Source organism: Tachypleus tridentatus, chromosome 13, assembly GCF_004210375.1.
Source record: "Tachypleus tridentatus isolate NWPU-2018 chromosome 13, ASM421037v1, whole genome shotgun sequence".
Classification (NCBI taxonomy): Eukaryota; Metazoa; Arthropoda; class Merostomata; order Xiphosura; family Limulidae; genus Tachypleus; species Tachypleus tridentatus.
This window is the reverse complement of record NC_134837.1, coordinates 155,332,342-155,359,382: the sequence shown is the minus strand read 5'-3', so window position 1 is coordinate 155,359,382 and position 27,041 is coordinate 155,332,342. Positions and strand designations below refer to the sequence as shown.

Here is a 27,041-nt window from a genome sequence, read left to right as displayed (position 1 = left end):
TTAATTGTTTATGCTATAGTTTTCATACTATGTATGTTATTCTATCCTTTGTTTTTTTGTATTATTTGGTAAATATTAAGTTCAGTCCATGCAATACTAACGAATTAATTTAATTTTTGTATAAATTTTTATATTCACGTTCATTTATAGGCCTAATTGTACAAAAACATTTTAAACATAAACTCTGAAACAAATTTAGGCCTAACGTTTCAACAGAAATTCAGACTAATTGCATGTACGCCTAGCTTACGTATAATTTTGCTTACAATCAATAAAAAACATGTTAACTCACTAAGTAAATGAAGAAGAGAATAGATGCAACAATTTTCATTTCTGACACTGAATAGGTTTTGAAAATCAACAGAATTGTTTATTGAATTCAATTACTTATTACAGTTACTTATTCAATTACAAGTGATTACTTGTACTTATTTGTATATTAATTTCTACATACTGTACGAAGTTTATATATTTTTAATTTTCCCAAGGTTTCTGGTACGCAATATCCTTTAAATTGAGTTTTCAAGCTCTTAGCTATCAAATCAAGTTGTAAAATTGGTGATGCGCTAAACATTACCTTTAATGGAAACAGCTGTCTTAGCTTCATAGTAATGAAATGAAAATCATAAAATGCAGTTTATACACTGATAAATACCATTTAATAGCTTGGAAAGAAATTATTTTCAGTGTTTTTACTCATTGGGTACTTGACCTAATGATCATCCTAGCTGCGTATAATCATTTATAAATCTCGGAATGCATAATGATCAGGTGGTCACTAATGACGACTCAGCTAAATCTTATAGCTTCTCTCACTTCTAAATCTGACGCTTTCTTATCTGGTCTACCATTAAGCAGGACAACTATCTCAGCTTTTTCCTTCTTATCCAAATGCTTGATCAATCCAAGCACTGGACCACGTAAATTCAACATCAAATATTGCTTTGCTTATATCTGAATCTATTCATTCTATACAGTAACTTCTTTAAATTGGTTAAAGGAGTGTTTCTGATCTTCCTTGTCCGTGTCCTCAAATTTTAAGTAGAAATTTGCTTAGCCTTATCCATAGAGCACTGTAAGGGTATTATAAATCGTATTTCATGACCTTTTCGCCAACACTATACTGAGATATCTTAAATAAGCAGTAGGTCTTTTATAAAAGGTACAAGAACAGTGAGATACTGTAAAAAACTCATCCATTGGTTTCGCTCAACCCCAAGCTTTTCTATAGGTCAGGTCTACTTCAAGAATATATATCCCAGTTTGGGGAGACTCTTCACTGCCCCATGACCCACACACATTATAATTTGATAAACTAGTCTCACTTGCTGACAACATGGCTAATGTTGGCAGACAAATTTCATTGATGGCACTTCTAGTTTTACTTTTTCTCTGGGTGTCTGTGACCAGAGCTGGAGTTGAGACACTGTGAGTAGCGTAAAATTGGAAGACTTAATCAGAATCTTCTACTGCATCTTGGGCTCTCCAGATGTCAAATTACCAGACCGTTAACTATGCTTCCCTTGCACTGAAGTTGACCCTATAAGTGAAAACACCCTTTTTGTGTATACCAGATCTTGATAATTCTCCTTTCTGAACCTGTGGCAGAAGATAGAAAGAAAATACGTATTTTTGCACGATCATCAAAATTTCCACGTCATAAAAATAATGTTTTCTAGATCCAAAAGCTCTCTTAGAAAATGATCTTCTATCGAGAAACAACTCTTTCTCTTGTTTCTAAGTTCTTCGAATAGTGAAAAATTTCATTTTATCTCACACAAAGATTTTTCAAACTTATTAACACAAGAGTTTGCATCAATATACGCTTTATCATACACAGTACTTTGCAATAATGATATTCTGGTGTCACAAAATCAAACATTTTCTCCAGCTGTCCACACTGTAGTATAATCAAGAGAAGCTGAAATAATTTTAAAGCTATATTAGATAGTCGCACCAGATAACATGAAATTTTGCTTAAGATATGTGTTATAGATAATTATTAAAAATCTTACCAACTGGGTTGGTATAAAATAATATAATGAGGCTAGACACAAGGTGGAATACAAAATGAACAATCTTTGTTATACACTAAACAAAAGAACAGTGTGCAAGCTATCTGTTTACTGTGTCGGGCTCTTGCTTTCACTAGATTACTGGAGTGACTACTGACAATAAAGGCCTATTAGATTATATTCAATAGTGTTCTATACTAGACTGCCAATCCAAAGTATAATAGTTTCAAAGAAACCTTGCATTTACTCATCAATTTTTATTCTCATTACACATAAGTGAGACTGTAATTTTTATATATCACCCGAACCATTGAAGTTCATTGTTGTTAACAAATTTGCATGAAGCCCCATGGGTGATAACAACTATTAACTACTTGGAAAATAACAAAGAAACAAAGGTAACTCGAAACAAGACCAATTTAATGGTTTCTTGACCACGAGTAATGTGAAATTTGCGAATAACCAGAACAAAGAATGAACTTAAATATTATAAAACCATAAGATGACAGAAGTCCATGCTTGATTAACATATCACACCATTATCAAAGAATTATTGGACTTTTCTCGAGATTCACGGATTTGAACATAATTAAATCTAACTAAAATCTAGAAAATATAATTCTCGGTTTTTGTAATACTCATTTTCAAAGTAAATAAAAAATATGAGTCTTCATCTGGACTACTTATGAAAATGTTTAGGACACTTGGTTAATCAACATGGCCTTTTGCCTTGTGGTCCTTAGCTTTAATAGATCCTTCAGTTTGTTCTTCATGTCTTTTCCTCTTTCTTTTAATCCAGTCACTTACAAATACTGGATTAAGATGTCCAAGTTATCTTTCAGAAAGGAGCAATGCATATATAACTTACTACACTTGTCCAGGTTTTTATTTCTATCTCTTTATGGTTCTGGAAATCTGTCTCAACTCCACCTCCATTCCTGAAGACATCTCATTTTAAAATGAGATATATGAAGTTATTATAAAAGTCATTGTCAGAACCACTGGAAAAATTTAATTTATATAAAGTATTACTTAACGTTATGTACCTCTCAATCTGTTAGTTAACGATTTCCTTTCTTTGTCAAAATAATAGTTTGCCAATCCATAATTCTTCCCTTTGGTTTGGTTTATGACAAAATGTAATTGATGTTCAAGATTGCTCATCCTTATATTCCTCCTAATCTTTCATCTGGTTATTTCCTCCTTTTTGTCACACGAATAATTTAACAGTCTACTGATCTTCCTTTAGGTTTGTCTTCAGATCTATACCTTTTCTGGTTAGTAGTCAAATCTATCTCTGAGCTTGTCAAATGCCAGGTATTATGAACGTTCTGGTAGATTCTATTTACAGAGTTCACTGGCTTCTCCCTGCAACAGACCCTTCATCCATCAGTTTGTGCTTGATTATGCCAATGTCATTGTTGTCCTATGATCAATATCTTTGGAATAGCAGACATCCATAATCTTCTGTTTTACTGATCTTCATTCCAGACTCCCTTTTATATAGCTGTAGATACTTTGAGACAGTGCTGGGAGACTTTTGTCTTTCCATGTATCAACTGTCTTTATTGCCTTCTTTAACTTACAGGCTGGCACGTGGTCATATTTTAATACAATTCTGGAATTTATTATTATATTTATCTCACATTATTGCGTCTTCAGTTTTGAGATTTCAGTTGCTGCTTATGGTTACTATCCAAGAGAAATAGAATTCATAGTAGACAAATTATTTTTATTACGTATTGTTCACTGTCATCCATGACGTGTAGGACAACCCAAGTATTTTTTGTGTTAGTCAAATTCCTCTTAACAGTTTCATGGATGTCTAAGGTTAAAGGTTAAGAAGACATGTAATCGAGCAAAATACAGAAACATGTCTCTTTTATGTTAGCAGATTATTCCTTTACAAGTAGGTTTTTCTGATGTTATTCTTATCTCTTCATTGGTTTTGTCTTATTAACAGTCTCTACTCTATCGTTATCTTGATAAACTCTAACATTTTCTATATTAGACTGTTTACGTTTTTTCCACCCAACTGATTTCAAAGTTTTCGAGCTCAGCTCGATCCTGGCTCGGTGTAGTTATGAGGCTAGGGCGCTAGATTCGTAATTGGAAGGTCGTAGTATAGCAGTAAGTCTACGGATTTACAACACTAAAATCAGTGGTTTGATTACCCTCGGTAAATTCACCAGAGAGTCCGATTTGGCTTTGCTGTAAGAAAAACACAAACACAACTTATGTAAATGTAACAAAGATTCTTGAATAAAGGAAAACGTTATACCGCATTTTCTTATGTCTAGTTATAATACCTGAACGTAATTAATATTTGAAAAACAATACTGAGAGTAATTAAAATCAAGTAACCATTTAGTGCTCAGTTTCCTAAATTTTTTAATGTAAAGAAACCCGATTAACATTATTTAGTTCATCTATTTTCTGTATGGATACATCGTTCTTTTCATTGTAAAAAAATAAAATAAAGCAAAAAAGTCTGTCATGGCCAACTGCATTCTCTCTAGTCTTTCACTGCTAAATTAGAGACAGCTAGCATAAATAGCCCCCTCCATAGCTTTGCTCGAAATTAAAAAAACAAACAAATCATCGTAAAAAAAAACAATGTGAAATTTGATTCCTTCGGCAGGAGTGCCAGTCTTCAATCACGTGGTCTCAAAAATGTAAATAAAACTGACGTACTCTCGGGTAACTATCGTTTGGATGCTTTTTTTTCATCAAGTTCCAAAGTTATACGCACTCCACCTGTTTACACTTTTAACCAGTTGGATTAGTATTTTTGTTTTCGATATGATAACTGTTTCTTTCAAAAAATGTGAGAGATAAGCTCCTGGACAGCACCATTATAGCTGATCTTATTACAGTGTTTAAAGGCCGTGAGAGGTTAGTTTTCAGGTAGTCACCATTATGGTTGACATCAGAGAGAGGTATAGTATTCAGCTATAGTCATGCACCATAACATTACCCGAACGCTTGTACTGTTTTTTTTTTAATAAACAGGAAGTAGCTTTGCGAAACTTAAATACTCGACAAATGGTTCAGTGAGCATCATATTTTATCTTCCAAATTGAGATTAAATCTGTGGCTTCGTCAACGATAAATCTCTATCCTGTTTTGATTCTTCATAAAATTAAAAAAAAATATATTAACAAACAATACAGGATAACGTCCTCGAAGTGTATAGAGAATTTCAGCTGGTGTCTGGTGATAGCTTGGTGTGTACTTTTCTTACCTCTATATCCATTTCCTTGTGTGTCATTAAAGATACCAGAGGAGAGATGCCCATTGTCAATATATCTAGTAGTTTAAACTAGGATATGAAACATCTGTATTTTCTTTTTGCGGTTTTTTTTGTTGTCCTCATTGTAAAACGTCCTCGAGTTATTTAGTTGCATTTATGAGACTCCTTAGCTCCTTATTTAATCCTCCCTGAGCACCAGTTGACTTAGCCAATTTTATAGCTCACTGGCCTTTTCGGATATGGATGAATGGGCCTAAAGCTCTAGGTATATCCAATAATAACGTTTGGCTACTCTGTTCTCTCAAGAATTTTCCACTGTGGGCACAGGACATAGTATTCTCACACCTGTTTATGTCACCACCTGTGCTCCCATCATTGACTGTACAAGTAAATACACTATTATTCTAATTGACTTCCTGAGTAAAGGATTTTTGAGGTCGAGTATGTGTAGCCTGCTTGGAAAAATCAAGGTATGTGATTGTTGAATATATATTGAATCTTTTGTACACATGACTTGTGACACTTTTCCAGATGAGATTCTTCTTGAGTATGTTAAATACTGTTCCCTGAAGCACATGAGTGATTTTTGTCACGGACCTTTGTAGTTGTGGATTCTCACCTGTTACAAGACACTACACCTTCTTACCCCAACTTGGATATTACTCATTGCATTTCTCTTCTGGACAGCGGTAAGTCTACAAAATCACAACGCTAAAATCATGGGTTCGATTCCCCTCGGTGGGGTCAGCAGATAGCCTGCTGTGGCTTTGCTATAAGGAAAACAAACCAAATTGATAAATATGTCTTGGTTTTCAAATGCCTTAAAGTAGAAGGAAATTCTTTATTAATGTTTTGTATTAGCAATAGCTCTTATATACCCTTCCCAGAAGTTATCAACTGTCAATGACAGCACACTACCTACGAATGCCGATTTTAAAATGTAGTATTTATACATGTTGATCAACCATTACTTCAAATAATTTGTTGTTTTTACATGATTTGCTGATTTGTATATAAGAAATAATTTTAATATAACATACTCAGCCCTCCGTAAATTCATAGTAATTAACTCATGATGAACTATATTCAGTATAGAATATGGAGGATTATGTGCACTTGGATATACTGATGCAATGATGTGTAACTGCTGATGTGAGTTGTGGCACAACAGACTACATGTCTACCACTTGTTTATACTTGACTCTTGGTAAGGAACTAAATATTACACAATGCAAAATATTTGTACAGGGAAATGAAGGGACATCATGCAGTAAATCTTGTCAGGCACGAAACAGTATCTTGAAGTATCCAAAGTGTAAAAGCATAAAACTTGCATTTCCATGGTTTTAAAACGTCATTCCTTACTGTATCAAATAAACAAACAAATAAATAATTTGTTGGTCGATATAAAACCTATCAGAATGTCGAAAAGACAAAATATCGGTCTCTTGTTTTTTTAAAACATTATATGTTTCTTATTCTGATGCAAAACTCTTCTCGTTCCTCGGTGTTCAATAAGGGGTATCTGTGCTATTTGCCAAATACTAATTTTTTTCACTCTCTAATAGGCTCGGCATGGCCAGGTGATTAAGGCTCTAGACTCGCAATCTAAGGGTCACAGGTTCGAATTCTCGTTACACCAAACATACTTGCCCTTTCAGCCTTGGGGGCGTTATAATGTGACGGTCAATCCCACTTTTCGTTGGTAAAAGAGTAGCCCAAGAGTTGGCGGTAGGTGGTGATGACTAGCTGCCTTCCCTCTAGTCTTACACTGCTAAATTAGGGACGGCTAGCACAGATAGCCCTCGAGTAGCTTTGTGCGAAATTCCAAAAAAAAAACCAAAAAAAACAAAAGCTTTGCGCGAAATTCTGTGGTTTCATGTAATTTTATGTCGTTAGTTCCGAAGTAAAGAATTAAGTATCATACAGACTATTTTAGTAAAGTTATATTTTCTAAAAGGTCAGGTAAGGTGTTTCCACTAATTGATTGAATTAAAATATAATGGTTATTAATATAAGAAAGTTATTGATGGTAGAACTTAATAAGAGAATCTCAAAAGAAGGCGATGTAAGGTAAAAGAAGAAATAACTTGCCTTCAGTAAACTGGGGTCCTTGAATGGAATATAAATTCTAATTGAGAAGCTAGCACGCAAGATTACATACAAAAGTCGTAATGGTTTCAAAAGAGGCCCAAAACTCGATCGCTTTCGTTAAACACAACCCTTTATTCTTCTGAAGAAGAATAATGGAAAATGAACTGTAATTATAGCCAGATGCACAATGTTCATATGTGTACTGTGCGTTTTTGTAAAATGTTGGAACAAATTAAAGACTAGAAATACAATGTTAGAAATGGCGTAAAACGTGTGGATTTTTTAAAAAAGACTTACAGAATTTTTTCAACTGTCTCTAGAACTTGGAACACGCACAGATCATACAGAATTATGCCATCTGGCTACTCTTACACACATAATTAATTATCCTATGCGTCAGCCACAAATGCCTACTGGTGTGTTATCTAATTCGACAAATACGAACATGACTTCTCATTTTACGAACTAATGTATACAGAGGCTGAGTATGTTATGTTGAGTTTGGAACATCACCACGTCCAGTCATGCTCTATATGATGGCCGTGCGTCTTGACAGTCCTTTAGTATAATCTAAATAAAGCTGTCGTGTTTAAATCGCTCCAATATAGCCTACATCATTTATATAATTCATTTAATTAACGATGATGACGTTTAATAGCACTCATTTCAATAGTTTGCACAGAAATCCATAAGTACTACATGTGGCAATATAACCAGTATGTATTGTATGTGCTGGTGCGAATGCTTGTTTAATTATTCAGCTGTTTGAGATATGCAATAGTTTAACAAATATGTCGTTAGAAGCAACTTATGTTTCTTTTCCAGACAGAGATCCTCCTTAATTATGTTGTGCACTGTTGTGTGGGTCATGTTAATGACTTTTTCTAATACCATTGTGTTAGTGGATTCTTATCTGTTATAAAATTCGGCCCGGCATGGCCAAACGCGTTAAGGCGTGCGACTCGTAATCTGAGGGTCGCGGGTTCGCATCCGCGTCGCGCCAAACATGCTCGCCCTCCCAACCGTGGGGGCGTTATAATGTGACGGTCAATCCCACTATTCGTTGGTAAAAGAGTAGCCCAAGAGTTGGCGGTGGGTGGTGATGACTAGCTGCCTTCCCTCTAGTCTTACACTGCTAAATTAGGGACGGCTAGCACAGATAGCCCTCGAGTAGCTTTGTGCGAAATTCAAAAACAAACAAACAAACATGTTATAAAATTCAGCACTATTTTTATCATAGCTGCAGTATGACTTGTTACAGATCTCTTTCTGAATGGTTCTGTTGTTCCAAGTTGATCCTTTTTTTTGTTTGTTTGTTTCTAAGTGTCATTAAGAGATACACCCGTTTTATAAAATTTAAATCGCCGATCTTAAGACAACTTTATGATCTGAGATTCTGTTTAGGAAAGTGCTATTAAGTTCCTTTCTTAAAAAAAGATCAATTTTCTGCAAGATCGCACTGTCTACAAAAAAACCAAACAATATCATTATGTAGTTCTGATACGGTCTGTCCCGACACAAATTTACACGAACTGTGGCTGTCACTAGACTTGTTATTTCTTTATTGAAAGTCATTTTAAACTAATCAACTCTTTGTATAGTTAGAGTTTGTTTGTTTTGGAATTTCGCACAAAGCTACTCGAGGGCGATCTGTGCTAGCCGTCCCTAATTTAGCAGTGTAAGACTAGAGGGAAGGCAGCTAGTCATCACCACCCACCGCCAACTCTTGGGCTACTCTTTTACCAACGAATAGTGGGATTGATCGTCACATTATACACCCCCACGGCTGGGAAGGCGAGCATGTTTAGCGCGACGCGGGCGCGAACCCGCGACCCTCGGATTGCGAGTCGCACGCTTTACGCGCTTGGCCATGCCAGGCCTATATAGTTAGAGAGAGAGAAAGAAAAGAAGTTTCATTTTATGAATAGTTAGTTAATCCCAGAGTCACGACCAAACAAATAAATCATAATACCATACATTAATAAATAATTAAAAAAAATAATGATTAAATGTATGCTTGACATTTTTAAATGCATATACTTTATATTACATATTTTTCTGAAGGTTAAATTTTATACATGTGTAAATCTTTATATAACAAAAGGACATTTAAAACTTGAACAGAATTACTATTCAGAATTCTTAAAACTTTTGGTGGTATTGTGATACGAAATATATCTACCCATACTAGATAACAAATTAATTGTATAAGCTGAAAACAGTTAATTTAACTCGAAACTATATTGTTGTGGTGGTGATGACGTTGTCCATGTTAAAAATGTTGTGGATTGTATGCGTATTAATGTGAAGAAATTCATAGATAAAATTATATTTTTAATTAGTTTCTGTAGTTCATGTTTGTCTAAATACACTTTTTTAAAATTTAATGCATCATTCCACCCAAAGTAATGATATTCTTAATTAAAAATAATTAAGTTTTCATTAAAAACTTCTTAAGTTTAGATAGTTGTACGAGGTATTTTTAGTTTATATTTATACATACAAGCTAGTCAATCACTCAGGTTGTACAAAACTCGAAAACTGGGGCTTGCGGGACCGTTCTATATTATCACTATTCTCTTAGTTAAGAAAGAACAAACATTTATATCAACAACAGTAACAAAATATCCTTCTGTAAACATTGTTTAACAAGAAGTTGCAGAAAATATGTTCTTGGATGAGAAGTGAAGCTATTTTAATTAAAATAATCAATTAATGTACAGTATCTGTAGATTTTAATATCATTGCTAGTGATTTATAATTGTGATTCGCTTTCACCAAATGGCAGAGGTGAGACTTATGTCTCTAAGAACATCTGGAAAGGCCTTCTGTAAAGTTGCAGCCCTAAATGGTAGTAATAAATCATAAAGTTGTTGCTCTCTAGTGACAATAATAAAAACTATATCTAAGAATCTTTTTTTTTCAATATTTCAGTTGCTCAGAGCTAATGAGTTTGAAACTTTCAACTGTTTCATGTTTTTAACACAGCGGTAGTAAGGATTCATAGTGACAATACTAGGAGTTATACAGAAACAATCTCTTTCAAAGTTTCAGGTGCTTAAAGCGAGTGAGTTTCAAACTTTAAACTTAATTTCGTTCCAAGTTTTTTACACAATCACATTTCAAGGCGATATAGTGAAATTGTCTTTTAAGTTAATAAAATAAAACTTTTTAAATTTATTTATTATTATTGCATGTTGATAAGCATAAAGCTATACGATGGACAACCTGTGCTTTGCCACTGAAATGTAGGTATGGTAGGTAAATGATGGTAGTAGTGGTAACTTTCTGTCGTGGTCTTCTTCAAGGAGTTTTTGATGAAGGAGGAAGTGTAACCATTCTGTTTAAAACTCTCTATGATCTTTTAGCGTTCTGCTTCGATTTATGCCTTAAGGCAAATGTTTTCTGCTTTCTTGTTTAGGCATTGGATTATGCCACGTTTTATCGCGATTGGATGATAGGACTGGAAGTGTAAGTATCTGTCCGTGTGGGTGGGTTTTCTGTATACAACTGTATACAGTTGTGGTTATTTAGCTTGCTTGTTTGTTGATGATTATGTCAAGAAACGATAGACTGTTTTGTTCCTCTATTTCCATAGTGAAGTGGATTTTTTTGTCTACAGAATTGAAATGTTCTAAGAAGGCTGATAAGTTTTCACGACTGTGGGGCCAAATAATGAAGGTGTCGTTAACATAACGTCTGTAGAATCTTGGTTTTATTGGTGTGGATGAAAGGGCCTTTTCTTCAAAGTCTTCCATGAAAGTGTCTCCTAGGATTGGAGAGAGTGGTGATTCCATGGCTAGACCATTTGTTTAAGGGTTTCTTAAGTTAGAACAATGGTAAATAGATCTATGACGTGGACAGATACCTATGTTTCCAGTCCTATCATCCAACCTCAATAAAACGTGGCATAATCCAATGCCTAAACAAGATAGCTGAAAACATTTACGACAAGCCATCCATTGAAGCAGAATGCCAAAAGGTCGTAAAGAGTTTTAAACAGAATGGTTACACCTCCTCCTTCATTAAAAACTCCTTGAAGAAGACCACGACAGAAAGAAAATATCAGAAAGTCAGCACCACTACCAACATTTGCCTACCATACTACAACATTTCAGTGAAAAACTCATATGCATAGCCAAAAAATTCAACATAGAAGTCCGATGGAAGTCCTACAGTAACTTAAGGTCCATTGTGGTAAAAAACAAACAGCGACCTACCAAAGAAAATCTCAAAAACGTCACCTATGAAATTTCATGTTCCTGCAACGATACATACATTGGAGAAACGGGAAGAAAACTCACGACAAGAATAAAAAAACATAAAGATAGTACAAAACTCGTGAAAACACAACACTCAGCCATTACAGAGCATGCGACGTCAACTAGACCCAGAATAAACTGGGAGAAAACTAGAATCATCAACAAAGACAAATTCTGGAAGACAAGGAAAATCAATGAATCATTTCATATTAACACTAGTAAATCTTCATTAAACAGAGATTCCGCATTAGAGGTGAGTAACCTTTGGCCATCATCGGTTGAATCTGCAGGAAATGTCTCTTCCAATCAGAAACAGTGATAATCCAACGAATCATAACACACTCTCCACAATGGCACTATAAAAGACTGACAACAATGACACACCATTCATCACCTTAAACAAGTCAAATCAAATTACAAAGAAAACTTCCACGTAAAAGTAAATAATCTTCCACGAGCGGACACGAAGAGGAACAACAACGTTCCTGACCACCCCTGTTGGGGAGAGAATTACTTCTCTCTCTCTATGAACTAAACCCCTGCCAAGTTCGTTTGCGTTTTACACACAATGGGACAGTTTTACGCTTGTCACCGAGCAAGCAAGACGTGCCGAATTTCTTCTGCTATCGTGCTGTTCAAAATGCAAGGACCAACTATATCAGTTATCCCACCGGTCTCGCCGGTAATCGTCGACGGTCTACTGCTGCGCCTTACGCCGCTACAAGTCGCTACTTTCATCGCCCAAGCCAGGAGGAACCATCGCCCTCTCCAAGACCCGAATCCTCGCCGAGGCGGAATTCTCATCCAGCCTTCTACACCCGCTGATCAAGTATATTTATGTCAACCACGGAACACTGAAATTAACATCAGTTGTTTCCACACTAAAAGTTCTGTCAACCTTTTCTCTGTTTTCCTCAGGAGCGTCGACCCAACCATTCAACCAGACGAAATCAAACAAGCCATCAAATGTCAAGTCTAGACCAAGGTACACGCTGTACATCGCATATTCTCCAGACACACCAACCTGCCCACTTATTTCATGAAGATAGTGAAAACCTCAAAGTGTAGTGCTGAATGTATTTTACGTAACGGCTGCTACTATCACATATTTCAGTTCAGTGCCGAGCGCCCGCATCGCCGTTCTACCAACTCGTGGTCATATAAGCTTTCCAGACAACATAGACAATCAACGGACAACTTTCAACGGTCAGCCACTGAAATACCGCCAAATCCAGAACCAGCCAGGAAAAACAAGAAAGCAGATTCACGCAACTTAACTTCGACACCGACAACTTCCACTGCCAGCAGCATGTCAAGACTCAATAATCCAAGAAAGACATGCTACAGCCCTTGCCACACCTCAGTTCTAGCTTCACAAGTTTTACACACACTAACTTAAAGACAAAAGGTGGAAGACAAGCAGTTGCCGTCCATTCTACAAAGTTTCATCAATTCGTTTCTTAATTTTTCGAACTTCCTGGGAACATCTCCACCTATTGTGAAAAGATTAACAACTTTCTCTAGATTGTAGCTTTATTGCGTGAAAAATTAAGTGCTACCCTAGTCATTTATGTATTGTTGTAAGCGTGGCTTAATATCCCACCTTGAGTAACTGTCTCATGCAGGCAGTGAAGATAGCTCGTTAGTGTTACACTACACAATCTTTTAAGGTGTAGTCGTGTACCTATTAGGATAATTAGTAAACCAGAAGCGAGTGAACTAAACGTTACACAAATATTATTTATATTTACCACATATGATTAATTATAATAACAAATAATATTACACAAGGAATGTTTCACAGTAATTTGAAAGGTAATCTGAACAAATAAAACGGACATTAAAGTAACTTCAATTGTAATATTTCTTGTTGTATTTATGTGTTTTTAATGACAATCTTCCTTTTATTAACTACATTAATTGTCAAACATTACTATCAACGCTTACTGTAGCGAATATTAAAGATATTTTTTTATTTGTATAATTTTGGGTTTGTTCTTTTCATTTTTTCATGCTTATATACCTTGGATATTAAGGTGCGTCATGGTACGTAATTTGAAAACTTTTACTAGGTCTATTACTAATTTGTTGTTTTTCTCTTAACTTTTAGGCAAGTGAGGGCTATGTATCTTTCCCACGGAGGACAGAACTATGACCAGGATAAAGAAACCAGAATCAGTTTATGGTTGAGGAAGCTGCTGAGATTTGGAAGGTTACTTTCATGAACTTGAAATGCAGCTTTGCAATTTAGCAGCCACTGTGCTATTTTGGACTTTGGCTTCTGATTGAAAGTGATTACTCACAACCATCTCAGCTATTTCAGCACAGGGAAGACGGTGAATATGAGATCAAACACAAACACTATTAAACCAACTTAGATCTTGCGAGGCCTCCATATTACTCCTCTGCTATCAGTTCTTAACATTAAAATTCGCCAATATTACATTGAAGTGTCTGTAGTTCATATGAAGAAAAACGTGCACAAGAGATGTTCTCTAGCTGATATTCATAGATGCTTCGCATTCGCCAGAATGTAGAGATTATACCTCTTAGCTCTCTGTGTTCTATACTGTCGTTGGCTCAGCTGGTGTTACCTGGTCAAAATGTGAGTTGAATATTGCTGTTCTTGTTGAACTTCATACGTAACAGTAAGGTGAAATATATAAAAACATGTCGTGCCCAAAATACAATAAATTCATACAAGCTAAGTAATTCAATGTTTTTACTGGTTCTTGGTGGATCAGATCTGGATGCTGTGCAGAACCTGGAAAAGGAAAGTCCAATTGTATGACTCGAGTTTACTTCATGGGAGAGACCTGCCACAAACGTATTTTTGTGATTACTGTGTAATTTACTGAACTGAATTCAAGGGCAGATGCGATGAAAGTATTGTGACTTATGTAGTTTATGTACACTGTTTATAAGACAAAGCTTATTGGCCCGGCATTTGACTCGTAATCTGAGAGTCGCGGGTTCGAATCCCCGTCACACCAAACATGCTCGCCCTTTCAGCCGTGTGGGCATTATAATGTGACGGTCAATCCCTCTATTCGTTGGTAAAAGAGTATCCCAGGAGTTGGCGGTGGGTGGTGATGACTAGCTACCTTGCCTCTAGTCTTACACTGATAAATTAGGGACAGCTAGCGCGAAATTCAAACCAAACCAAACCAAGGCTTATTTGAGCATGGATGTTTACTTCAATAGATTTGTTTAGGGTATAAGTTAGCCACTGAAGCATCGTTTGAGCTTTAACAATATTTTGATGTGTACTGGACTATATCAATGATAATGAGATTGGAGGTAGTGACCATTAACAAAACATCAAAGTGGCCAACCACATAGAAACTTAAAAAACTATAAGTCAAAAACTATTCATTTTTAAACACCATCAAGAGTTAAATACCAACAATGATGAGATCCAACAATTTGAAACTAGCCACTGACATGTCAGAAAATGTGGGATCTTGTTAAGCACTAGTTTGTTTGAGCACAGTATTTTATGTACCTGTAATTATAATATAGATCTATATTTGAATTTTTTGTCACTATTGGATCTTGACCGTGAATTGTTTCACGCACTTCAAATTGGACTACTATTCAGTTTTGTTCTGATCATTGAAGATAAGCCATAAGCGAATGGAGAAAGTAATAGTTATCAATATACTTCATCTTCCTTAAACAGAAATATTACTGGAGGCTTTAGAGGGTTTATGCCTCTAGTTTATCGCTCATGGACAGCTAGCAGAAGTGATCTTTTCGTAGCCTTGTTCAAACGTCTGAAACAACCCTTAGATAAATAGTGTACAGTAGTGGTGTGACAATAAGTTTTCTTGCCATGTCTAGTGTGTTGTTTGCATACCTCTGAGTTAAGTTTCAGAAAATGTTATTGACATACAGAGTGTCTGGTTTTATAAAAGTTGCAATTCTTTAAAGTAGGTGTCTGTGACTTGTTGGTGATGAATTTCAACAATAAACGGATAACATAATCTGCATGTTTTAAAATAATATATATTCAAAACAAGTCAAACTTATGTACAAAAATTACTTACATTTTTGGTTATCACAGTTGTTCACAGAGCTTTAAGTAATTGCCTCTTCTCTGTCATAATCCACACAGGCAAGTTCACTTACTTCAGAACACCTTTTGTTAAGATAAATTATATTTCCATATTTCTATTATTGTAATACAAGGTGTGAAACTTACTTTAGAAATCTTTATTATATACTCTTTATGGCTAGCCCCACAATTATGCAATATAACTTCACTTTTTTACATCTGCACACTTTTTACATCATTTCTGAAGTAAAGTGGGTCTCTCTGACGTTCAGACGTTCATTCAAGACGTTTTTGGAAAGCCTACTCTGCAGAAATCTTCCAGGAGAGCTTCTATTACTCTCGCTATGTCTTACAGGTAACGTATCAAACAGTCAGTTTCTGTCGGGACATACCAGTTGCCCTTGTCAGAAACAGGTGCTAGCATCCCAATCAAATTCACAGCGACTCGGCTAATTGGCTGTTCAATGAGAGACATCTCTCCCAGTGACACTTTGGCTACCTTCCCTCTAAATATTATCCTTTGGCGATTCTGCCTGCCATTTTCTTGCTTCTAGGTGTCTTCCCATAATGAATTCATGTGCTAGCTTCGCGACTTGTGTTTAGTATTCTTTGGTACAATGATCTGTTTAACTTTCCCAGTATAACTACTTTGATAGATTTGGTATAGCACTACCTTATTGTTCTATGTTCTATAAGCCCCTTTCTTCTTTGTCTTGTGCTTGTCTTTTATCCAGGCACTGGCCCAAAATTTCTAAAATGAAGGGTCTTTTTTTCTGTACTGTAAACTTACATTCGGGAGTTTCACCTTTTAAAACTTGCAGGAGCTTGATGTTTTTCTTGCTTTTTTTTCTTAAGCTCTGATGGTGATTGTAAATGCTTCACCAATCTTCTTTCTGTTTGATTTCTCCAAAGTTCTATTGCCTGTTATATTTCTAATCACGAAGTCGTAATTTGGCCCCTTCATACCCATGGATTCAAGGTCTGCCACACAGTATGGAGTGTATACCTTTAAATGTATTATGGAAAACTTTCACTGTTTCATCAATCAGTAGACACAAATATACCTTGCTCCTCATTTGATCATCAGATACTATACTTGTTCTCACTGCTGCATCCATTGTCTCTAAATACCTTCACTTTCTTGTCTTCGATATAACCTTTACCTTTTGGCATGTTGTGATTTTATGGCACTTCTCGATGTTTTTCACATTCTCCAATCACAGCTAATAATTGATTCACTTGCTAAACTGAGCTGACCATTAGTTGTTCACTGTTTAATCATAGAAATAACATTTCTTTCTTGTGGTAAACTTAACAGATTATCTCTATACTGTTTCTTCTAGCAGCAGCATCCATAATGACAGTCACTTCTTTATTGTTTCATGACAGCCATCATTGTAGGTAACTCCAACTGCTTTATGTTGAGATTTCTGCTGTTGCTTGTAGGTAGTGGACTTGCACTCATTTGAATTTGCTCCATTTTGTAACAGATATATCATTTCTTCTGCTTTTTTGTCTATTGAATTCTTGCCAATTTTGTGGAATCCTGTTTCTGGTCATCCACCTCTAGTTTCAACTTTAACTAGTCACACTTGAATTTCCGAGTTACACTTCTTCCATGGACTTTCATATAGTGTTCTGCCAGCTACACCATCTTGATTACGCCTTTTAGTGCTCTCACCTTTAGGAACAGCGATGTGTGAGCTAAGCACATGATCATAAACTGCTCACAAAAATATTAGATCTGTCAGTCCCTCAAAACAGTTTTCATACTTGTCCATGCCAATTCACTTTGTAAAGAATCATCGTTGACAAACTGAAATACAATTTTTCCAGTATCACATTTGACTTCTCTGAGCTTCCGGTAAGAACTTTCCTTGGCGAATTTATAAAGTTTTAACAATGTCACTTTTAACTTGTCATAGTCCATCACATCTATTGATGTCACGCCTGCATACATTTGTAGGCCTTTTTCTGTGAGAGAAGTTGGATGAGACAGACTATCCAGTTGATTTTTCGCAGTTTTAGCTTTGGAAAAATATTCCATATCTCTCTAGGAAAGCATCTATGTCGCCTTTCTTTTCATCAGATTTGGGCAGCTTTGGTTTGCTGGCCCTAACCTTATTGCTATTCATAAGTTCTTCATCTTTCTATTGTTTAAGCTTTGCAATTTCAGTTTATACTCTTATTCTCTTCCTCTCTACTTCCTTTTCTCTTTTAGCCTTTTCCTTCTCTTCATTGCTTACACTATTCTTTATTTTTTTTGTTGTAGTTTAACAAACTCTAGCAGTTTGCCATCTTTGAGTCCATGTCACTCACCTCTTTAGATCTATTTATCAAAGTCAGTTGATATGGTTGAATAACGTGGTTGCACACTTCAATATTTTTGCCACTACTACAGTTGTGCATATATAGGCCCGACTTATTTCTGCTGTCGCTCACATCTTGTTCTACTGCCGCTTGCAACTGTATACTCTTGGCTAGATCACAATATACCAGGTTTGATAAAATCTCGTATTCTTTGCAGTAAGTGTCTGTGACTTGTTGGCGACAAATTTAAACAATAAACGAGCAACACTCAATCCACTTGTTATAAAATAATATATATTCAAAACAAGCCAAGTGTATATATAAAAATACATTACACTATTGGTTATCATGGTTGTATCCAGAGTTTTAAATAATTATCTCTTCTCTGTCAATGTCCATGAGGACGGTTTAAATTACTTCAGAACACCTTTTGACAAAACAAATTATACTCAGTTATCTCTGTTATTACAATACAAGCCGTGAAACTCACTTTATATATCACCACTATTCTCTTTATGTCTAAACTCAAATCACACAGTCTACCTTCACGTTTTTACTTTCATTAACTTAGTTCTTTCACTTTCTCTCTGTATCTGCACATATTATTGACACGCGACAGAAAAAAAATAAAATAAATATTTAGCCCTCTAGTAACAACAATATTACACAAAACGAGAAAAACTTAGAAGCTTCAAGTAAGATGGCGTCAACAATATTGCAAAATCTTGGTGCAGCAATTAAACTTCATACACAACGTAAGACTTGTACAGAGTTACGTTATGAAAGTTGTCACAACTATCGATTTTAAAACTATCACCTTTTAACACTGTTGTTTTGAAAGTTAAATAATCATTAAATATCAACTCACCATACAGACTAAATAATAACTCTTAAATTGAACAGTCTTGCATATCCAACACGCAAAAATATACACATGCATGAATGAATCATCTATTGAAGTTCTAATAACTGGTAGAAGAAGAATGTGAAAGTCACTAGTTCAAAGATAAGAAAAGTTTAATCCATTTGATGTATTATGGGACATATTTTGAAATGATCCTTGTATTTTTAAGCGTTTTTAGAAGTCAGCATCTGTTACATTGGTAAACATCAAGATCTGGGGAAAATGGCGGTTCAATAAACTCTTAATAATTTGATCTCTTCAATAGGTTTGTGTCCATGGTTAGATCACTTCAGTAGGTTTGTGTCCATGATTTGATCACTTCAGTAGGTTTGTGTCCATGATCTTAGAGAAAATAAAGAAACATAAGCAGTTTGTGTTTTCAGTTTGAAACAATAGAGAACTTTCTTTTCTCACTTGAGAGATGTAGTTTATTTCTTATCTGCCACAGGGTAAAAGACGTTACGTTTATATTTTTCATGGTTTTATAATTTTTTTGCGTAAATCATGGAAAGTAAGCACTAATACCTCACTGAGATGCGTTTGTTTGTTATTAAACTCAAAACTGTACAATAGGCTATCTGCGCTGTGCCCACCACAAGTATCGAAATCCAGTATTTAGCATTGCAAGCTTTCAGGCTTCGTTGAATAACTGAGGGGAGTACTATGGAGATTACATTTTTAACGAAGTGTTTGATGCTCAGCCATACAGGGATATAATACATAATTATAGAAAATGTGCATTTCTTCTTTCTGTTTCCTATATTACATTTCAAATTCACATCTATCTCTTTCATAGAATTAAGGAACAGAAGATTATAGCTTGCAAAATGTGATATCACATTATAACTGATATTTTAATGACATATTTTTTTAAATCTTTGTTTTAATTTCCATGGTTGTCTGGTCCCCTATTAGGTTAGACATTGGTGTTAAATTGCTAACTATTAAGATTAATCTGTTTTTGTTAACTTTGCATTTGCAAGACCAAAGTTTAGATATTTTACAGATTTTAAACGTTGTGTAGTACTTTTCAGATTACTTGTTATTAGGACAGGTCAGATTACGTTTAGAGATATATTTGTTTGTTTACGGTTAGTCTGTTTGTATTAATTTTTTTTTTGCAAGAGTAGAAGAAAGAAGTGATGAAGTTAGTTTGCCGTTTGTTTAAGACAATGTATCTGTGTTTAGTTTTTATATTGGATGAGTTTAGACACTTACTGTTGTAGTTTTTGTAATTAATGTATGAATTTAAGGCTTACGTGTATTTTTACATGATTCATGTTATTTCTGTTTGTATGCTGATTATGTTACGGAATGGTTACAGACAGCATTTAGTCATAAATTACTCTTATATAAAAGTTCTTAACAAACTACGTGAAGTATGAAAAAAAAATTACACCCAAGTTCGAGTCTGCTGGTTTTATTTCTGTTTCCAGCTGTAATTTACAGGTCAACAACAGTTAAAAATTTGGTCTATATACAGAAATCATTTCTACATTATTCTTTCTTATCTCTGTAGATTATAAAATCGATATAAATCATTTGCTATACACTAACTGCCATCTTCTCCTGTCCTGTGAGCTCGACGTGTCAACGTATTCTAAATTCGTTAGGGTATAGACAGTGAGAAATAACTATGAACACATAATTAGAGCTTGGATAACTATACTTTCAACAGTAATCATACAATATAGGGTTAGCAATCTGGTATATAAAACCTCTATAGTAAACAGCAGATAAACTACAATAAGATTTTCTATGAAAAATTTAAGACATATCTGTACAACAAATTCAAGGATCGAGGCTTTTGTTTTCAACTTAAGCAACACAGACTATTTAAATGATTAGCTATGCCTATGAAAGAGTATTATTTGCATTAAGTCAAAATAAATGCGTAGCTAGTAACACTTTAGAAATTGCTACACAGAGATAGATTAATAAATCGCTCTGGAAATCTAGCTTTCGTTTGAAACAACAATCTAATTCAGTGTTTATTATCATGCTTCGTTCATGTTATTTCGTGTTCTAATTTATTTTACTTAATAATCACGAGTGTCCGAATCACGACGAGTCGTTACTTGCTGTTTAACATATAAACGCTCATTAATATTATTACAGTTAAGAAATTATGAAACATGTTCATTATTACTTCGTTATAAATATTTTCAATAAGACCCTGTAGAAAAATTAGTTCAGAGGAATGATTATCTCAAATTTTGATACGAACTGATACTTAACAGTATCTTAGTGATGTATACAAGAACTTACAAGAACATCTATTATCGACGCCTTCATAGCTACTGTAAAACTAAGGATTTTGTATAGAACAGTGGTTCTCAAACGTTTTGTTCGCGGACCACCTGGTTTTTTTCTCTTAACTCAGTAGACCACAGTGAGATTTATATATTATGATGCTATTTCTATTCTGTAATCTCTTCACGAACCGCCTGAAAATAGACACCCAACCATCAGTAGTCTGCGGACTACAGATTGAGAACCACTGATACAGAATATTTCGAGTCATAAGAACGAGTGTTACTCATAACGAAACACTGCACTGTGTAAACGATCGATTATATACAAAAATACTTATAAAAATAAACCAAAAAAACACAAAAAAGCAGTACAATATAATTAACGTACATCATAACTTACTAAATCCACGTTGATAACGTATATCAGTGATTTTGAACAACGAACATGTGATCAATTAAATAACATTACGACGTTATCTCACAAAGTTTTAGTTATGAGTTTCCTTAAAATAGGTCGACATTTTTTTTTCTACAAATGAGCTTTTCTAACTATTTCTTCAATTAAATAAATATATTATACTCAATATTACCTTTACTATATAATTTTATATAAACAACGTCGGAAAATAGGTGTAGTTGATTTAGTTTTTAACATAATTTTCCTCAGAAATATCCAATGACTATAAAGGTATAACTGTTTAGTATGTTAAGACAACCAGTAGTTTTATACCTACAAGCATGTGAAATGATGTAAAACATTTATTATGGTATTTCAGTTATTTACCTAATTATCTTGATTTATTACCTGTGTTAAAATCAAAGTGATAAAAGACTATTATCTTTAACACCAGTTGTTTATATAAGGTGGGATCATCGTAATTATTTTATGCTGTTTTTCATGTCGAAGAAGTTATAATAAAAAGATTTAATTTATATTTGTATTTCCTTCCACGGGAAATAATTTCAACGTTTCTATGCTCAGCTTTCTCATTGAAGGGACGATTGAAAAATTACTGAAAAATTAAATAAGAAAACAGAATAACATAAAAATAACAACAGGATTAAAGCCTTTTAAATTAATTTTTATTAGCGAGTTGAGCAATGGTTTCCTAATGTTACTGGAAGAACAAGCTTGTCGATGAGTGTTTCCTGTCAGATAGGTTGTGATAAAAAAACAACAAAATCGAAGTAATATTTAAAACGAAAACAGACTAACAGACAAATTAAACGATAATTAAAATAATTGACACGGATTTAATTTTCTTTGACGTCTTTCGATTTTTGTTTAGTGTCAATTAATTATGTAAGGTTTTAAAGCTCTCCGATGGTTATGAGTTCTGATTCTCAAGGTAAACCACAATACATCTATAGCTTATGGAAGGTGCAACGTAGTTAGCAAATAAAAATGATACGATCATTGTATTATAACAGAAGATAATAAGTGAGGAATTCCGAAGTTTCACTGCACTTCGTATTATCTACAGCAGCATCAGGCTATACTGTAGGATTGGATAAACAAGTTATGACGTCATAAAATATATCCATAACGTCAAAATCGGAAGACTGTAAACAATGCCTTTAAATCAGCACATCTATATCCAAATCCCTGTGTTCACCCACTGTTATTGAATATAATAAATCAGCACCAACATATCCAGGAGAATAACTCACATACGCTTTGCTGTACTTATCTTGAGTTCCAACATTTTTCAGTGTATGCCATGTTGAATTGGAAGTCTTAGTCGTCAAACATCTGATTAGTATTTTCCTAGAACTTTGATTCTCAATCCTTAAGTATTTAAAATATATATGTATATATATTCTCCTGCCTACACTATTTAGCTAAATTTTTATTTCGACGTCGAAACGACCTCTGCATATTATCATCACATTACACAACATTACAGAATTGCGTGCTTTTATTTCTTCAGCGCATTTCTTAACAAAGTAACACAAAACAACCATGACACTTCCCTCTACACTGCAAGAAAGATCATTGATTGTTTGTACTCCTAGTCATCTGGAAATGTAATAAAAACAAGGACGATTGGAAAATTTCTTCGTTGTTTCGCTTATATGAAAACAGTAAAAGCAAGAAAATATTCCAAATTATTAAGGTCTTACCAAGTCGCTTTTCAGCTGTTCAGGATCAAAACTGAAAATAGTTATTTAAAATAATTTGCGGTTTTCTGCAGGCTTATACCAATCTGTTCTAATGATCAGTGGAGGCCTTAGGATGGTGGGAGAGAGTATGAACTATTGAAGAGTTTATGGTTAAGCTCTCCAATAAATATTACCTCGAAAACTCACACGTCTTCCCACTTCTCATCTGACTTTGACGGTTCAGAAAAGTGGTTTTGACGCCCATTGGAAGAGGCAGCTTCCCCTTCTAGCACCTTGCGGGTGCCTCTGCTAATAATTAAACAAAATAGTTATATTAATTAATGAATCTTTAGATGTACCGTTATTAAATAAGGTTCTTAATCAGACTGATAGTTTTGATGGACATGAAACAGAAGAAAAACTATTAAAAGTATATTAATGGTAAGTTAGTTCGAAAGACAATATGAATACCCGTGTGGTTATGCACATGACCTAAGCGTTATATCATCACGTGGTACATACTACGCCATACATTAGCATCAAAGCTCATATGCAGAAATATGAATATCTTATCGACCCGAAATTCACAAGAATATTATCCACCAGGTGGCCTCTATTACTAATCCCAGTCTAACAATTTATTTCACATTTATTCATTTATGAAATGCCGTATCCTGTAAAACACAGCCATAAAATGCATTTGAATTTATCATAAACCAGCCAGAAACATTTTCCACCACATTTAACGACTACCAATAACTAATAACATCACAGCAGTCAACCTCCACTGCTATCAGAAAAAAAGAAACGTTGAATTAACGATTTAAGGATAACAAAATTTTATATATTTTTTACATAAAATCAAAATTCCAATTTGCTAGCAGCGCCAGTCAATATGGTTACGAGAACAGTTAAACACCTGACATATGTAAAGCAGAAGTTTCGTTGTACGAATATCGACTGTGATACGAAAATTGGAAAACTAAAGACTGTTCAAAATGGATCGTGCTTTCCATAGAAAAAAAATTACTATATGAATTTCATTAACCCAACGCTCATGCGGTACTTAAAATACAACGGAAAATAAGAAGCGTACAACAAAATATTTGGCTTAACTTAATTATTTTAGCAAATAAAACTTACAGAAAAGGGGTTTTCTGATTCATTTTTGATATGTTGAGAACGCTTAGATGTGTATATTTCCACTGATTTCTTATACAGTTGTAAATTTATTTATGAGCAGGGATTAATTAAGTTCACGACGAGACGAACCAAAGGGAAAAAAAAAATAGTGAATTATATAACTCTTTAACGTTAAAACGAATATTTGACCTGGCGCTGCAGAACTTCGGATAATAAACGTGTTTTATCTCTATAAATAAAACAAAAATAGATACCAATCAATATTATTGATAAGATATGCTTATGGAGTAAAAACAAATAATTAATAAAATATTAAGAAACAAAACAAATTGCTCTCGACAAAGAAATAATTATTATCCACAACAAATTGCAAAACTTTTCTTATATTTCAAAGATTTTATTTATATTGATGAAAATAAAGAAAACGAGATGTTTCTTCGATATGATCTCTTTTGGGGAACAGCATAACCATCTGACGGCATTTGCATTATGTTTTTCTATTTACTAGGCGGCGCTATAAGCCCTTTTTATATGATCAGCTGTTCTGTCGGGACATGACAGATAACTGCAAAATCACAAAACTGCTTTTCCTTCGTTTTATTTTAAGTTTCATCACAAGTAACACTAGCTACACCTTTGCTTGGTGGGTTCTTTACAAACACCCCTCAAGTTTGTTGGCCAGGTCCATCTGGTGTTTCGCCGAGTACAATGCCTAGTTACTAGGTGGCGCCACAAACCACCAACCACAATGGAAAGCCCTGCAACAAGGTGCTGGTTTGCAGCCTTTATCACTGCTGTTGAAGAAGAAGTGGCAAATAAATAGGTAGAGTTTGTGGGTAATGAAGCTTGTGTAGTGTCCGTAGAGTTGTCCCAAGAAAAAGTAAGATTACACGGTCCTGGCTCAAGATGTGGATTCACATGACAGAGCCTATAGCAGGATCCAGGCAGGCCGAAAGCAGAGTTGGGTGTGATAGACGGAATGTCAGGGATATTAGGGTCTAGAGAGGAAAAAACAAAATTAATTGTTATTGTCTTTTATTTTTGAATACATCGTCGTAGTGGTGTGAATAAACATAAGCGTGCAAATTATTTAGTACAACTAAGAGAAAACACATTTAAAGGAAGAGTACTGTAAAGAACAAAAGACAAGTTAGTTAATTGCATTACTTTTTTGAAGACAATTAAAGTTAACACTATGAGTATATATATATGTTTATTTAACAAACTTCAGTCCTTTTCCCAAAATGCTCTTTACTAAACTGGTTTCGTGGCATCACATGCTACTCTTCAGGGTATTAATGTATCCTGAAAAAAAACCTTAATATTTCTAATAAATTATCCACAATATACCCAAGGCGCATATACATAAAACATATAGATATTCTACTTAAAATCTCAAATTTGGAGCAAAATACAACAAACTTTATCAACAACGTTTGCTAATGTCAACTTAGATCACTTTAAATATATATATATACATAGAATTTACATTTCAGTGAACTTAAGCCTACATATATATTTATTTTTAAAATAAGTTTTAGTTTGTTCGTAGATAATTGAAAAAATTTTGAAATTAGGAGAAAAGACAGTTTAAAGATTCTACAAAGGGTAAAAGTATGCTTTCTAGTGGCTTTTTAGAAATTTTGAAAAGTATGGTTCGCTTTGGAAACAATTAATCCAAAAGAAACATTTTTGGCCCTATTCCCTTTTTCATCTATTTTCACTGTAGAATTTAAGTCCTGTCTGTGGCCGATTTTAGCTGTATTTAGTTGAATTATTAATTGAATAACAATTCACTAAAAGTTTTCAAAGTTTTTTTCCAATCTCATTGACTTCCTGATTATATAGTAAGACCATATTTACAATGTTTAGTAATATATTATGTTGATAGTTGTTACCCCTAGAGGCACAGCGGCATGTCTCCACACTCACACCGCTAAAACCGGATTTCGATACCCGTGGTGGACAGTGACAGATAGCCTTTGTGTAGCTTTGTGCTTAATTCCAAAACAATCAGTGGTAGTTGTTGTTGATTTAGTGCAAAGTTAGTCACTGGACTATTTGCGCTTTGTCCACCATATGGAATCCAATCCCGGATTTTAGCGTTCTAAATCTGTATACTTACCTAGAAAATGTTGCTTTAGTGAAGTGACAGAATAATTATATGTTTTACGCTTGATTTAGTCTATACATTTAATTACAAGAACCATATATGTTATTTTGTTTCCATTTAGTACCTTTAAAGAGTACCACCACTAGGGTTTCCGTTGGGACAGCGGTAAGTATTCGAATTTACAATGCTAAAATCACGGGTGCAGTTCCTCTCGGGGACCCAGCAGATAGCTCAGTATGGTTTTGTTATACGAAAAACATACACACACGCTCATCAGTAAGTTAATTTTTTATTCTTGTTTGTATATACATATATGTGCAGGTTGTCCAGGAAATATGTTAATCAGTTGTTTACTTGTGTTTCCGAAACATTCAGACGTTAATTTGTTGAAATAATTTCCATACATCCTATATAAATATTCGAATATATGTTTTTAGTTTAATAATGTTCCTTGCTTTGAATTACGTTTACTAGGAATAAAAAACACGTCTAAAAATTTTCAAAAAGTCAATGCATTTTTGCTCAAAGATAT

General features: G+C 34.4%; 1 protein-coding gene across 1 annotated transcript in view; it reads right to left on the bottom strand.

The window, feature by feature from the left end:
- Window positions 1–20,310: 20,310 nt before the first annotated feature.
- Window positions 20,311–27,041, bottom strand: part of LOC143240719 (NALCN channel auxiliary factor 2-like) — a 65,834-nt gene continuing 59,103 nt past the window's right edge. Inside the window, exon 3 of the mRNA XM_076483647.1 lies at window positions 20,311–25,394. Within this exon, the coding sequence (XP_076339762.1) occupies window positions 25,021–25,394 (374 nt within the window). The 3' untranslated portion in view covers window positions 20,311–25,020. The remainder of the gene's footprint in view (window positions 25,395–27,041) is intronic.